The sequence below is a fragment of the Leucoraja erinacea genome, chromosome 34 (assembly GCF_028641065.1).
Source record: "Leucoraja erinacea ecotype New England chromosome 34, Leri_hhj_1, whole genome shotgun sequence".
Lineage (NCBI taxonomy): Eukaryota > Metazoa > Chordata > Chondrichthyes > Rajiformes > Rajidae > Leucoraja > Leucoraja erinaceus.
In genome coordinates, this window is record NC_073410.1 from 8890005 (window position 1) to 8904990 (window position 14986).

The 14986-nt window shown below is 42.8% G+C and overlaps 1 protein-coding gene across 4 annotated transcripts in view; it reads left to right on the forward strand.

Annotated features, from left to right (window-relative positions):
- Positions 1-14986, forward strand: part of LOC129712973 (collagen alpha-1(XIII) chain-like) — a 200612-nt gene that overhangs the window by 144556 nt on the left and 41070 nt on the right. For 3 of the 4 annotated variants that reach the window (XM_055661794.1, XM_055661796.1, XM_055661795.1), the window contains 3 exons: positions 329-391; positions 797-823; positions 2413-2457. The exons of the other annotated variant lie outside the window; for it this stretch is intronic. In XM_055661794.1, the coding sequence (XP_055517769.1) occupies positions 329-391; positions 797-823; positions 2413-2457 (135 nt within the window). The remainder of the gene's footprint in view (positions 1-328; positions 392-796; positions 824-2412; positions 2458-14986) is intronic. 4 annotated transcript variants of the gene reach the window in all.

The window sequence follows — 14986 nt, forward strand, 5'->3', positions numbered from 1 at the left end:
CCTTCTGCTCCGTTCTCAACCAGATTCTCCTTCAATCCATCAATGATATTTATGGGAATTCTTCACCTTCACTGACCTTTGAATATTCTCCAAAATTTCCTGTTGGCTTTGTTAGTGGCCATTTAATCCTTATGAGTTTTTTGAAGTTTCTCCAGAGTAAAAAACATCTCCTCCACCGTGACAAACTCTGACAACTTCCACGAGGTTCTTTCTCTTCCCTACAGTTAATTCTGCCTTGTTTCACGCTTTGCTTTGCAAGTCTACTTCTCTTTGCTGGGTGCTCTCCAGTTTGGACTTTTGTGCTATTATTTTCTCTTCTTTCCCTCAGGGTGAGGTTGGTGAATTAGGGCTTCCTGGTCCAGCCGGATTACCGGGATCCGTAGGCCGAAAGGTAAACTCCGAGGATGGATCTGTGCCTTGCATCAATCCCCAACGTCAGTTTATTAACAGCGATTAATTGCACATTATTATGAGGAAGCACAGAGACATCTGTTTTTAATAGAAAATAACATCTCTTAATAAAGAATGGTTACAGTTGTCAAGTGCAATTAGTTACACTATCGTTGAAAGCCCCCTTCCATTTCCATTTAATAAACCGGTAACAAGCTTCAAGTTATCTTTCATTCTGGGGATGTTAAGTTTTTGTAATTATTTAACACTTTCAGGATGGTTAAGTTAAAGTTTGTGCATGTGAATGTTATCTGACCTGACCTCATTCTTTTACCTGCTTCTGTCTGCATTCTATAAAGGTGACTTATCTCTGCTTTCCTTTTGGCTTCCCTATTTATATTAACAGGGAGACCAGGGAGATGTCGGACAAAAGGTAATAGAGCCATGTTTCTCCTCTTTTAATCTCTAAGCCATGTCGATGTTGTCTCAATCTATTATTGTCTCACTTTGACTAATCTATCTTTCCTAAATCATTTAAATCTTTCTGCGGTTCTACCACCAGTGAATCAAATTTGTGAATTTCACACTAAACTAAGCTCAGCCGAAGAGACCTTTCAGTGCGGTGTTACAGTAGAATTGTCAATAATTAGGATTTATGTGGTCCCGTGGGGTATATAATGCAATGCTGTCTGTACTCAAATAGCTTTCCTTAAACACAACAATTGCAATAAAGTTGCTTCCAAAATGCATTTGCTTTGCTATTGTGCTTTAATTCAGCACGGTTTTGATGAAAAAGTACAACATGTACATTGTCTGGAGCTCAAGCGGACTCTGTTTTAGATGTGCCTTTGTGGAGTTGTTGCTTATATGGCACTGTCGAGCTTTTATTTAAGTTGGGGAAAAATAATGATTTATCCAGTAAGATGAATACAGCAATTTTAAAAATGCAGAGGCTGATCTTGCAGTGTTTCTTCAAATTAGCAGTTAGTTCAAACTGAGGAAAGTTAGATCTACAAGACAACTGCATGTTGCGTTCAAGCAGACTCTCTTGTGGTGTCCGGTACAGAAATTAACTAATCAGAAATCTGGAATATTTTCAACAGTTCAAAGCTCGGAGGAGAAAGGATCACAACACGTCAGTCAGTAATGTGTAGGGATAGAATAAGTTTAATACTTGGGACTAACTCTTAGTTGGATGTGAACCTGGTGCTTCATTTGAAAGCCAGCCATTATAGAAACTGACCATTTCCACTGAGAAATCTGAGGGAAGGCTGGTTACCTTCTAGGGAGTTGCAGCATAAGGAGTGGGGTCGGAGAGAGTCAGGGAGTTGGAAGATAGGGTGGAGAGAATCCAGCCAGAGAGACATCAGGTATTCCTGGTTCTACAACATAATGTTCTGCACTTATTGTGGAGATCCATTTTAGCTGGTGATAAGTTGCAGAACTGAGATGATAATTTTCTGCTCAGGCCCCAGTTGGAGCACAAACTTGACAAAAAAAAAAAGCCCTGCTCTCTGAAGTCACTCTGAACCAATGGTATGTAAGTCTATAAAGTTCCTATTTTGGTCCCATGAGCATTCTTCTCGGTGTTAACTGCTGGTCCTCCCCAAGTTCCAGGCGGCAGTTGGGGTTAAAAGTACCCTTGACAACTAAGTGGGCAATTCACAATCTAGAATTCAATATACATTGCGCATTTCACAACTTTTGACCCAAGCAAGAGGTGGAGATTCCGCACCCAATCCTCAACACCCCTGTGTATGTTGAGTGTCTTGTGAATGTTATTATTTAGACATTGACGGTTCTGCAGGGGGTGTTTCAGTGGTTAAGGGAGGGGGTGCGGTGGGGGAGCAAAGGGGAAGGTTTGGATCTGCATCCTTTCAGTGTCATAATCAATTCAGGAGCCACGTATACTGATTACAGTGATTGGTGGCACAATTATTTTGCATGGGTCCTTGCAAGTAAAAGTGTGACTACTTACTTTTTCTCTTTATTTAAACTTTTGTTTTCCCTCTACACACACAGGGAGATCCTGGCGAAATGGGCCGGGCAGGCGATAGAGGAGCAAAGGTAGTTTGAACCACCGTAATTGTTGTAATTGCAAAGCTTCATGAACAGCATTGCAGGGTCACTGGCAGTCCGTGACTTAATTAGATACTCACGCTCATTTTTAAAAAGGAAGTCTGAAAATCTGCCACTTCCGTCATATCTTCCAGTCAATAGGAAACAAATGTTTTGTAACAGGATAGTTTAATGGGACAATAGTTCAAAAGTTGATACATTCAGTTCTACAGTAGATTGGACACATTAGAACAGGACCATTGCTACTTTTCAAAACCGAGACCTTTGCATAAAAATGTTTTAATCGCTAATCTTTATTATTTAATATTAACAGAATTAATTAATCGCTTTAAATAAGACGCATACAATTCTGTGCACCTACTGTGCAGGTTTAAATATAAGCAATTTCTGTTGCGTGTAGCTTTATATAAACCCATACTTGATGTTGCTTTAAAATGGAAACCTTAGCCTTTGGCATGCTGGTCAAACCCATGCATGTTACCCTGATTGCATCCCACCTGCACTACCTGTGGGAGAGTCGGTGGTTCTTGTACCTGACTATTAGCCATCTCAGAATCCAGTATAGTCGAACCTTGGGTCTGTATTCCTTGGAGTCTAGAAGAATGAGTGGTGACCCTATTCAAAAGTGTAAGATCCTAAGCAGGCATGATAGGGCAGATGCTGAGATGTTTGGACTTGAGGGAAAGTCATAGGCAAGGGGATGTATATACAAGATAGGAGCCGATCATTTAAAACTTGGGTGTGTAGAAAATTCTTCTGTCCGAAGAATCTCTGCCCCCAAACCTGGTAGAGGTCAGTAAATAAATATATGCAAGATTGAGTAACAGATAGCTGTGAGTGGTAGCATCGTGGAGGAGTTGAGGTTAGCATAGATCAGCGATGATCGTATTGAATGGCAGGCAGGTTTGAGGGGATCTACGACTGCTCCCATTTCCTTGTGCTCTTGTGAAGTTAGTCATCCACACCCCTGACCATTTATCAAAGAAGAAGTGAAAGGATTAGGATTCCTTGGCTTTGACATGAGGGGTTCAATGGAGTTACTTTGATATTAGAAGAGAACAGCGTGCTTCTGTTGATGGTGCCAGATGCCGGTCATGTCAGAGTGAGTGGAACATTGTTACTGTCATGTTGCAGTTCAAGTCCATTTCCAGGGATTTGATGCATAATCCAGGCTAATCCGTCGCTGCAGAACAGAGGGAAAGCTGCATTTGGGGGGAGGGGGGAGTGCTGTCCCACAAATTAAATGTTAAACAATGCACATCTCCTCTCAGATGGGTATAGATGGAACTATAAGAAAAATAAATGGTTTGCCAATGTCCTGACTAACATTTCCCCTTCAATCTGTCAGTGAAGTGTAACTGTCACTTCAATTAGTTCTGGTGCTTGAGTGAGTTTGTTATGTAAATTGGCTGCCATTGTTTCTTTACCATACATGAGCCTGTGACTGTGTAACATTTGTAAGTTCAGAGAAAGCCCTCAACTTCATTGAAGATGCTATGCTTAGGTTTGGGTGTATTATTGTCAGGTATACCAAGGTACAGTGAAAAGGTTTGTTTTGCATAGAAACATAGAAAAATAGGTGCAGGAATAGGCCATTTGGCCCTTCAAACGATGCAATATGATCATGGCTGATCATCTAAAATCAGTGCCCCATTCCTGCTTTTCCCCCATATCCCTTGATCCTTTAGCCCTAAGAGCTATATCTCTTGGGCGTGTTCGACTTTGGCCGTCAGTTACGCGACAGGCCGGTGGCACGAGAAGATTTTGTGCTGGACGAAATCCACACTCCTCCACGCCACTCCACACGCTTCCACACCACTCCATGCGCCCGTCCTGCGCTACCCAGGCGATGGCAGGTCACGTAAATGGCGCGCGAATGATGACCCAGTGGGACAGGCCCTTCACTCTCTCTTGAAAACATCCAGCGAATTGACCTCCACTGCCTTCTGTGGCAGAGAATTCCACAGATTATCCAATCAAATCTGATAGGTATCTACATAGATAGATACAATCAAGCCAAACTCAAGTACAATCTCCCACCGGATCACCTACAAAATCCTGGTCCTCACCTACAAAGCCCTCCACCATCTGGCCATATCCCACTGACCTCCTCTCCCCCTACCAACCCTCAGATCCACATCAGCCGGTCTCCTCTCCAGCCACAAGTTCAACCTCCGCAGTTTTGGGGACAGAGCCTTCTCCAGGGCAGCTCCCAGGCTCTGGAACTCCCTCCCCCAACTGATCCACAATTCCGTGTACCTCACCATCTTCCAGTCCCGCCTCAAGACCCATCTCTTCACCTCTGCCTATCCTTAGCCCCACGTCCCCCTCCCTTTTCATCTGTGCATTAATTGCCTCATATTGTGTTTTGAATTGAATTCTGTCTTTACTTTGTGTACTAGTCATGTCTCTACTATTTATTTCATTCCCCTTACATGTTTTTCCTCTACCTGCTAAATTTTTGTAAGTTGGCCTTGAGACTCTTGAAAGGCGCCCATAAATAAAATTTATTATTATTATTATTATTATTATTATTACAATAGGTAGGGAGAAAAAAAGAAATAGAGTGAAAACTATAGTTCTTAGTATTGTACCTCACAATGAGGTAGAGGGAATCGGATGTAAATGTGTTATTATATTCTGGTGTCTAGCCAAATTGTGTTGAGACATGACTACTTATTTAGATTTAGGACATTTTATGAAACAGTAAGTTGATGGAAATGATTGATACTGATCACTCGTTGTTGATAACCTGAATGGAGTTTAGTGGTCATCTAGCACAGAACGTCCATTCAGCCCACATGAGCTGTGTCAAGTGTCAAGTGCCCATCTCTATGAATTCCATTTACCAGCATTTCCAGGTCCATGGCATTAGGAGCCTTTCTGAATCTTGTGTCCATCCAGATACTTCATAAATGATGTGAAAGTATCATCTCAGGCTGTGAATTTCAGATTCCAAACACCCTCAGGTGAAAATATTCTTCCTCGGATTCCTTTACCTCAGGGGTCGGCAACCTTGTTCTGCATAGGGGTCGGGACGCATGTCTGTGAGCGGATGGTGGGCCGCATCTATCACGTGTACATATGGATCCTGCCCCCTTCCCGCCCCGGATGGCAGGCATCAAATCACGTGTTCACAGAGGGTAGACAAAGATGCTGGAGAAACTCAGCGGGAGAGGCAGCCTCATGCAGTCCTTGCATGTCTCACCCGCTGAGTTTCTCCAGCATTTTTGTCTACATTTGATTTTTCCAGCATCTGCAGTTCTTTCTTAAACGTGTTCACAGAAGGCGCGCAGCCGTGCCGGCGGCCATTGCGCAGGATGCGGTACAGTCAGAGCCCGGCCGTGCTCGGGGGGGCGCTCAGCCACGTTCGGCGTGCCGGATGATTACGAGAAAAAAATCCGCCTGCGGGCCGGATGATTTTGGGTTACGGGCCGCATTCGGCCCTGGGGCCGTAGGTTGCCGACCCCTAATTTACCTCTTACCCTCAACTGTGCCCTCTGAGATTTAGAAACATTTGCTGTGAGGAAAAGTTTTCTACTATCTACCTGATCTACGCCCCTCATCATTTTTGTACACCACTATCAAGTCCAGCTTCAACCTCCTCTACAAAGGAGCCAGATCCATCCTATCCAGTCTCCCTTATAACTGGAAATGTTCCATCTCAGCACAGTCTCTACATCCTCTGCACCGTCTCCAATGAATCACATGTTGTGTTTGTCATTGAGCCTGGTTGTTGAAATGGTAAATGCAGATGGCCCACGGCCTCATCTTACTGTCTGCTGCTTACTTCGAAACAACCAGGTTATTAGCTGTAATTGCTATTCCATCGTCGTTGTGCATTTCAGTTCTGGCTGTGTTCCGTTAGGAATGCGAAAATACAGGCTGTCTGTTGAAATCAGGTCAACAATTCCAGACCCAGACACATTATATTTCCAACCTTACCACTGTGCCTTCAGAAATACTTCGGAGGCTATAAAGTACTGTGGAATGTCTGAGAGTTTGAAAGAAATGATAAAAGGAAGAGAAGATAAATCCTTACATTTAGTATACGTTGTGTAGTTTCTTAGTTACCATTTTGTACTTCCAGTGTAGAAGGATAAAAAATACACAATCCTGAGATTTGAGTGAATGTTTTCTGTTCACGAATGCATTTACAGAGAGCAGTTAAGCGATCCTGTCTGAATTGCTGGAACGATGTCAGGGAGCAGGAACTTCAAACATGGTGGTTCTGTTGTGATTTTTGCTTCAGATACTTTCAGGGCAACATCATTCCTGGTACAAGGCTCCATAGCAACAATGGCCAGGAAATGTGATCACATTGGTGGGCCACTCATATGCTCTCCTTCAGTTCCCACACTATACTGACCTAACTGGCCATTTCTTGCCTCCAGTATTCCCCTCCCCCCACCTCTATCTTTCAGCCTGAAGAAGGGTTCCGATCCAAAATGCCTTTTTTCCAGAGATACTGCCTGACCGTTGAGTACCTAACCCCCCACCAATTCATCTCACACCTAGTTTAGGCTTAGGTTTAGAGATACAGCATGGAAACAGGCCCTTCGGCCCACCGGATCCGTGCCAACCAGCGATCCCCGCACATGAACACTATCCTACACCCACTGGGGACAATGTTTACATTTACCAAGCCAATTAACCTACAAACTTGTATGTCTTTGGAGAATGGGAGGAAACCCATGCAGGTCACAGTGAGAACATACACTAGAGTGCTGTCAACTACTATATACCTCATTGGAGACCATCGGACTATCTTTGATCAGACTTTACTGGCTTTATTTTGCACTAAATATTCTTCACATTATATCCTTCATCATGCATCTGTACACTGTAAATGGCTCAATTGCAATCATGAATTGTCTTTCTGCTGACTGGTTAGCAGGTAACAAAAGCATTTCACTGTACCTCGGTACACGTGACAATAATAAACTCAACTAAACAAATACATGCTGCATACAAATCTTGGAAAGTACTTGGAGCAGATGAAATTATTGGTGAGTAGCATGGATTTTGACCTGATTTATTCAGTGGTTGCTTCAGTGAGAATTTCCATCTTTGTGGCAACTTTGAATTAGTAATCTCACCCCAAGCTGTATGATCTCAGTGTTTCATCTTCTGGGAGGTCACTAGTACATGGTAGCATCTTATATGGTGCGTCGTTTCCCAGTGGTATAAGGGTGAAAATTTGATCCCACACCATACAATCTCATTTACCTCTAGCCTGAGGTTAAGCTGTGATTCATACGATGCTTTTGCTTGCCTGCTGTAATTAACTTTACATTGACCAAGAGTGAACTATTGTGAAGTTCACACAGTGGCAAGTGCAACCAGGGATTTTGGTCCGAGATAGAATCTGCGCTTAGCTTTCTTTGGCACACCAGTAAACTTTGATTAAAAGGAACCTGTTCCTGCACCTGGACAGGGAGAGTTGTTTGCTTTGTCAGGTATTACGGAAACATAGCAATTACCCTCCTTGTTATTCGCACTTTAGAGGTCCAGGTGGTTGTATAACATAGCAACAGAAAGAACTACCCGAGCATTGAGCCTGGACATTAATCTGAAATATCTTGAACTGGATTCAAATCCAAAGAAACCCCATGCCTTCTTAGGCAGAAAGGTAAATCATTAGAATTTGTCAGCTGTTGCTCCTTCTGAAAAAAAAGCAGATCTTGAATCAATGGCATAGAACGTACCTGTGGACGTACATTATGAGTGATGGCTGTAGCAGTTTGAGGTCTTGGCATTTGTGCTTGTACACCAACAGCGCCATCTGCTGGTTACTTTTGCTCTCTTAAGTAGTCCAGTCTAGTCAAGTCAAGAGAGTTTATTGAACATTGAATTCTCCCAATTTTGTTAGCCCTTGCTGTTTCCTCCCATCCCTCAGCCCTCGGGTTCCTCCTCCTCCTTTTTCCTTTCTTCACCCCGCCACTCCCCATCAGTCTGAAGAAGGGTTTCAGCCCGAAACGTTGCCTATTTCCTTCGCTCCATAGATGCTGCTGCACCCGCTGAGTTTCTCCAGCATTTTTGTCTATCTTCTTGTGTACCAGCATCTGCAGTTCCTTCTGAAACACAAGAGAGTTTATTGTCGTGTGTCCCAGAGAGGACAATGAAATTCTTGCTTGTTGCAGCACAACAGAGTATTGTAAGCATAAATACAGAACAGTTCAGTGTGTGTATATAGCACAGACCATATATATATACACACACATAAATAAACAGATAAAGTGCAATAGGCTGTTATAGTTCAGAGTTTGTTTGATGGCAAGTTTAATAGCCTGATGGCTGTGGGGAAGCAGCTGTTCCTGAACCTGGATGTACCAGATTTCTGACTCCTGTACCTTCTACCTGATGGCAGCGGAGAGAAGAGCGTGTGGCCAGGATGGTGTGGGTCCTTGATGATGCTGGCAGCCTTTTTGAGGCAGCGACTGCGATAGATCCCTTCGATGGTGGGGAGGTCAGAGCCGATGATGGACTGGGCAGTGGTCACAACTTTCTGCATTCCTTTCCGCTCCTGGACACTCAAGTTGCCGAACCAAGCCATGATGCAACCAGCCAGTATGCTCTCTAATGTGCACTTGTAGAGGTTCGAGAGAGTCCTCTTTGACAAACCGACTCTCCGTAATCTCCTCAGGAAGTAGAGGCGCTGATGTGCTTTCTTTATAATTGCATTAGTGTGCTGCAACCAGGAAAGATCTTCAGAAATATGGAAGCCCAAGAATTTGAAGTTCTTGACCCATTCCATCATCGTCCCGTTGATATAAATGGGATTGTGGGTCCCTGTCCAACCCCTTCCAAAGTCCACAATCGGTTCCTTGGTTTTGCTGGTGTTGAGAGCCAGGTTATTGTGCTGGCACCATTTGGTCAATCGGTCGATCTCACTTCTATACCCTGACTCGTCACCATCAGTGATTCGTCCCACAACAGTGGTGTCATTGGTGAACTTGATGATGGAGTTCGCACTATGTCCAGCTACACAGTCATGAGTATAGAGCTGAACAAGCAGCCTTGAGGTGCTCCCGTGCTGATTGTTATCGAGGAATGATTAAGAATCAGGCTTCCTCGTGTTACTGGTATGAGTAGGGGAGGGAAAAAAGCAGGCAGTAGTTACTCAACCACTCCCTGCTACATTCATCATACTTACGGATGGGTCTGATCTTCTTCAGATAAAGAGCAAAACTGTCAATTTGAATTGTGTTGGAAGGACGCTTTGATTTTGTAATGTTGTGGCACAGAGGATGCTGTTCAATCCAGCGAGTCTCTGCCAGTTCCTCTTGCAGCAACCCTGCCAGTCTCAGTCCACCACCTTCTCCCCATAATCCTGGATATTATGTTTCCTTGGATTGACTCCATTTCCACCATGCTCATCCATGATGAGATCTTCGCTGCTCTCCACGTAATAAAGACTTTTCCTCCTGCCTTCCTTCTGTTTGTGTCCCAAAACTCTAAGCCTGCGGTTCCGATCCTTGAACCAGCTGAGAATAGGAACAGTTTTGCTCTCAATACTCCATCGACACCCTTCATGAACAGCCGCAGCTCTTTGAAATATCTATCGGCCATCTTCTGTAGTCTAAACTTGCAACGGAGATACTCACACCTGCAGCCATTCCAATAAATCTTTCCTACACCCTCACCAAAGCTTTTATATTCTTTTTTAAATGAGGTGACCAGAACTGAACACTATATCCCAGTCCGAAGAAGGGTCTCGACCCGAAACGTCACCTATTCCTTCGCTCCATAAATGCTGCCTCACTCGCTGAGTTTCTCCAGCATTTTTGTCCACCTTCGATTTTTCCAGCATCTGCAGTTCTTTCTTAAACACTATATCCCAATTGTGACTAAACCAGATTCAACAAAAGTCTGAGGAAGGGCCTCGACCCGAAACGTCATCTATTCCTTTTCTCCAAAGATGCTGTCCGACCCGCTGAGTTACTCCTGCTTTTTGTGTCTATCTTCAACATTATCTTTTTGCTTTGTTATCTATATCTCAACTTATGAATCCTAGGAGCCCATATATTTTACTAAGCACTCTTTCAATATGGCCGCATCCACTCTCTGTTGCCGCACATCTTTTGAACAGTCCCATTTACTCCATCTTGTCTCCTGCTTTTTCAGTCTGCACGTATCACTTCATGCTTTGCTGTTGCAGTTCAGCTGCCACGTGCCTGACTATTGATTCAGCCTTTTCGCAAATTTAGAACTTTTGCACTATCTATCTATCTATCTATCTATCTATCTATCTATCAAGTCAGTGAATGCTCTATAACCTTGTGGAAAGCGCATCGTATAAGTCTGAATAAAGAGCTGTATACTCCTGCTCTCCATTTCCTTAAAAACTCTGACTGAATAGTTAATTCCAAGGGCCTCAATTTTGTGACCAACATTTTGCATGGGATTTTTTTCAAGTGGTTTCTGACAAGTTAGAAAAAATCTACTCCATTCCTTCACCAACGTTCTCTGTTATCTGAACAAAATGTTAATCGAGTCAGTCAAACAGAGTTATGTTGGCTCCCCTGTATAAACCAAGACTACAATAATGAGCATGTCAATTTTATGAGTATTTTAAAAGGGAGGAAAGTGAATTATTATATTGGGATTAGCAGTAAATTAAAATTAATGTATGGAGGAGAGTTCTATTAAGTGATTGATTTTTAGATCACTGTTTTTTTACCTTGGTTGACTCCATCTCCCAGAATGGTTCTAAATCAGCACTGGCCCTGTCTGTTTAGAGCTTACTGACTTAAACTAGGTGACTGATTTACCCAAGGTCTTTCGCACAATCTGCAATAACAGGGCACAAATGAAAGCTCTCCCTTATGTAAATGTGATGCAGCAACAATGATAGTTTAGGCCATAGGCATCACTGGATTTCCAGTCAGTGGCACAAAGGCTAAAAATGTCGCCAGGCCGAATCATACGGTTTAATCTGCAGCATGGCCAGCTATCAGCTGCTTGTGGCTCAGCTCCTCTTGAACTTGAGCCTGGATGTGATGAAAGGCTGAAAGTCAAAGACAAACTTGAGCTCTGCTCCTGGACTCATCATTCAGTACAGCAGTGGAGCTGTGACGTGCTGGAGAAAAGATACTGGTGCATCTCAGATGCCCTCTGGACTTGGGCAGATAGGGCTAGCAAATGGACTGCCATCCTCCTTCATGTAAATTTGACCATCCATCTAGTGAAGATGCTCAATATACTGTAAATAAGCATAAGCTGTGCAGCAACCTATGGGGCACGGTGAAGCAGTGGTAGAGTTGCTGCCTTATAGCGCCAGAGACCCGGGTTTGATCTTGACTACAGGTGCTGTCTGTATGGAGTTCTCCCTGTGACCACATGGGTTTTCTCCGAGTGCCACACTCCAAAGATGTGCAGGTTTTGGCTTCTGTAAATTACAAATTGTCCCGAGTGTGTAGGAAAGTACTGTACATGGCGACCGGTGGTTGGCATAGACTTGGTGGGCTGAAGGGCCTGTTTAAACGCTGTATCTCTGAAGTTCGTCTAAAGTAACAACCTCTAATCCTCCCACACTGGCCCTTCACACCACCACAATCACGACTCTGATATCCATTTGGCAGCCGATCCCAATCATCTTAACTCCTTCCCAACAATGCTCAACTCAACTCTCAAGGATTTTATTATCCCCTTGTTTTGTGACCAACATCCAATTCCTGGCCACTCTCTTCCTTGCGATCCAGGCATGTTGTCCAAATTCATCGACTACCTATTTTCCTTCACTCACTCTATCTTGGTGGGACAAGCGGTGGACCTTTCAGCATGTTAACAGTGCTGCCCCCTGGTGGCCAGGAGCCAATGCCTCGAGAGAAAGGACACCACAATTTAAAAGCACTTGCTTCCAAAGAGCTTTTAGTTCAAGTTCCCCGTTTCAAAGGTGACACCAAATGGACAATTATTTGAAGCTAAACATCCAATTTGTTGTCCCTGGTGCCTACCCAATACAAACATCTGGCTCCATAATATTTTTTTGCATTAGTTAATTCAATATAATGATAGCACCGACTGAAATCTTGCAACATTATTTTTCTTTAATTTTGAATAATACAAAATAAAGTATTAATTCTGTTGATTATTGAAATGTTCTCAAGGATGACGTTGAATGTATTTTAAGTGAGGGAATGGTGGAAGCAGGTACTCAACATTTAAGAAGCAAAAAAAAGACACAAAGTGCTGGAGGAACTTGGCAGTACAAGTTCCCTTTTCTCCCCCTCCCCCACCCTCACCACAATCAGTATGAAAAGGGTCCTGAACCAAATGCCACCTATCAACATTCTCCAGAGATGCTGCCTGACTCACTGAGTTACTCCAATATTTTGTGTATTTTTTTGTAAACCCATGTCTGCAATTCCTTGTTTCAACATTTAAGAAGCATCTGGACAAATACCTGAAGGCATATTAGGCTGCAGACCAAGTGATGGCAAATGGCATTCAGATTCAGATAAGTTTATTGTTTTTTATATAGAGCAGGATGCAATGAAATTCTTTGTATGCAGAATGCATGATAGTGATATATACAACATTATGGGTCAAAGGGCCTGCTTCTGTGATTTACTGTTCTAAACAATGAATAAAACAAAGTCACAGAATGATGCAAACAATGTAGTTCTTTCTGAAGTACTGCAAAGAAATACACAAGTGCAATAACTGAATGAGGTAGAGTTAACAGTAAGAGAAACTCTGGCTAATAAGACGTGGGCATGTTCCAACTCAGTATTCTTTTAAATATTTATGCATGTAATCAGTAAGTAATCATTCTTCCATTTTAAGAGTGGAAAATTGTCATGTTTTGTTTCAGTCTTGATAGATGATGAGCAACAGTAGTCTGAAGATTAAAGTTCAAGCATTTTAGTGGCAGTATTTATAAACAAAATAATTTTCAGATTGCACCACCACATTGTAAAGTCATTGTGGATCTCAGTTGTTACTTAAGGATTTATAATATGTATGAGCACAGTGTCATTATGTAGTGAGTGCTGTTTCATCAATTTATTGGACTCAAATCACACTCTCAGTGATATCTCAGTTTTACAGTTTAGTTTATTGTCACATGTACCGAGGTACAGTGAAAAGCTTTTGTTGCATACTATCTAGTCAGCGGAAAGACAATATATGATTACAAATCTAGCCATTTATAGTGTGTAGATACATGATAAGGGAATAATGTTTAGTGCCTGGTATCAAAGGAAGGAATGAATGAAGGTATGAATAAAGCTAGCAAAGTCCAATCAAGGATAGTCAGAGGTCACTAATGAGGTAGATAGTAGTTGAGGACTGCTCTCTAGTTGTGGTAGGATGATTCAGTTGCCTGATAGAAGCTGTGAAGAAAGTTTGAAGGAAGGAGAAAGTGTTCCTGACACCCAGCCAGCAATGGGTTACCTCAATCCTATGGTAGAAGTAAGGGTAGCTTTCTTTTAGCTAGAGATGAGATCCATGTGTCATTAACTGGTGCTTGTGTGCTACAGGTGGGGGACCCCTCTTGTAGAGTTGGAGATGGATACCCAACTTGCAGAGCTGGAGATTAGATATCCGACTTGTTCAAATGACAATCTAGTAGCGACCTAGTCACCTGGAGGTGAGGTGCCTCATGTGCTGAAGGTGGCCTCTGCACTTAGTTCAGAAAGCAATGATGTGTCTAAATGTTCAGCGTGAGGTAGTACCCATGTTTACCTGGAGATGGGTATCCACTGCTCATCTCGAGGTGAGTTATCTCACCTGCAGAAATGGAGGTTAATTACCTATTTTTGCAGAGGCCTGTTCAACGAGATGTGATGCCCAGTGTTCTGCTGGAAGAAACATATCTAATATTCATCTTGAGTTGCAGTATCCCGTTCTACAGCTGGAAATGGGGTACCCAGACTTCCAACTGCATAAGACAACTGATATTAGCCACCCAACTCATGAATTTCCTGGGTGTGACTAACTGTGTCTGATCTCTGGAGGAGCAACATCAGTTTGGCAGCACCTCAAGCCTAGGGAATACAATACCAGACTAGTGTCCTGGTCCCAGTGATTGCTGCTGGAAAGCGCTGAGTGAGCTCTAGAGGACTGAGGGGATTTAGGTTGTGCGTGCTGCTGCTGTGTTGATTAGTCTTGCTGGTTACAGTGGGGTTAGTGGAAGCAATAAAAATACTCAAGATTTAATGTCTGAGATCAGGTCGGCAACATGAATAATTGTCAAATCAGACTAAAATAAAAATTCAACTCAAGAGGTAAAAGTACGAAGCCTTAAGTGTGAAGACAAGGAAAGATGTATTTTTTGCACATACTTGGGCATCCCAGCATGTAGCACAACCAACACTTTTATTTCTGAAGTTTATTGAGTTATTTTGCCTATAAAACAGTTATATAAGCATAGAGATACTGTAGGTAAGATTGTATTCATATTGCTATGACGGAAACTGATTGGACTGTCTGTCGTGCAAAATATTGATGTTACGTTTGGTTAAATAAACTCGAGTCGGTCTCTGTGAAGTCTCCAGTTATAAGCAGAGTC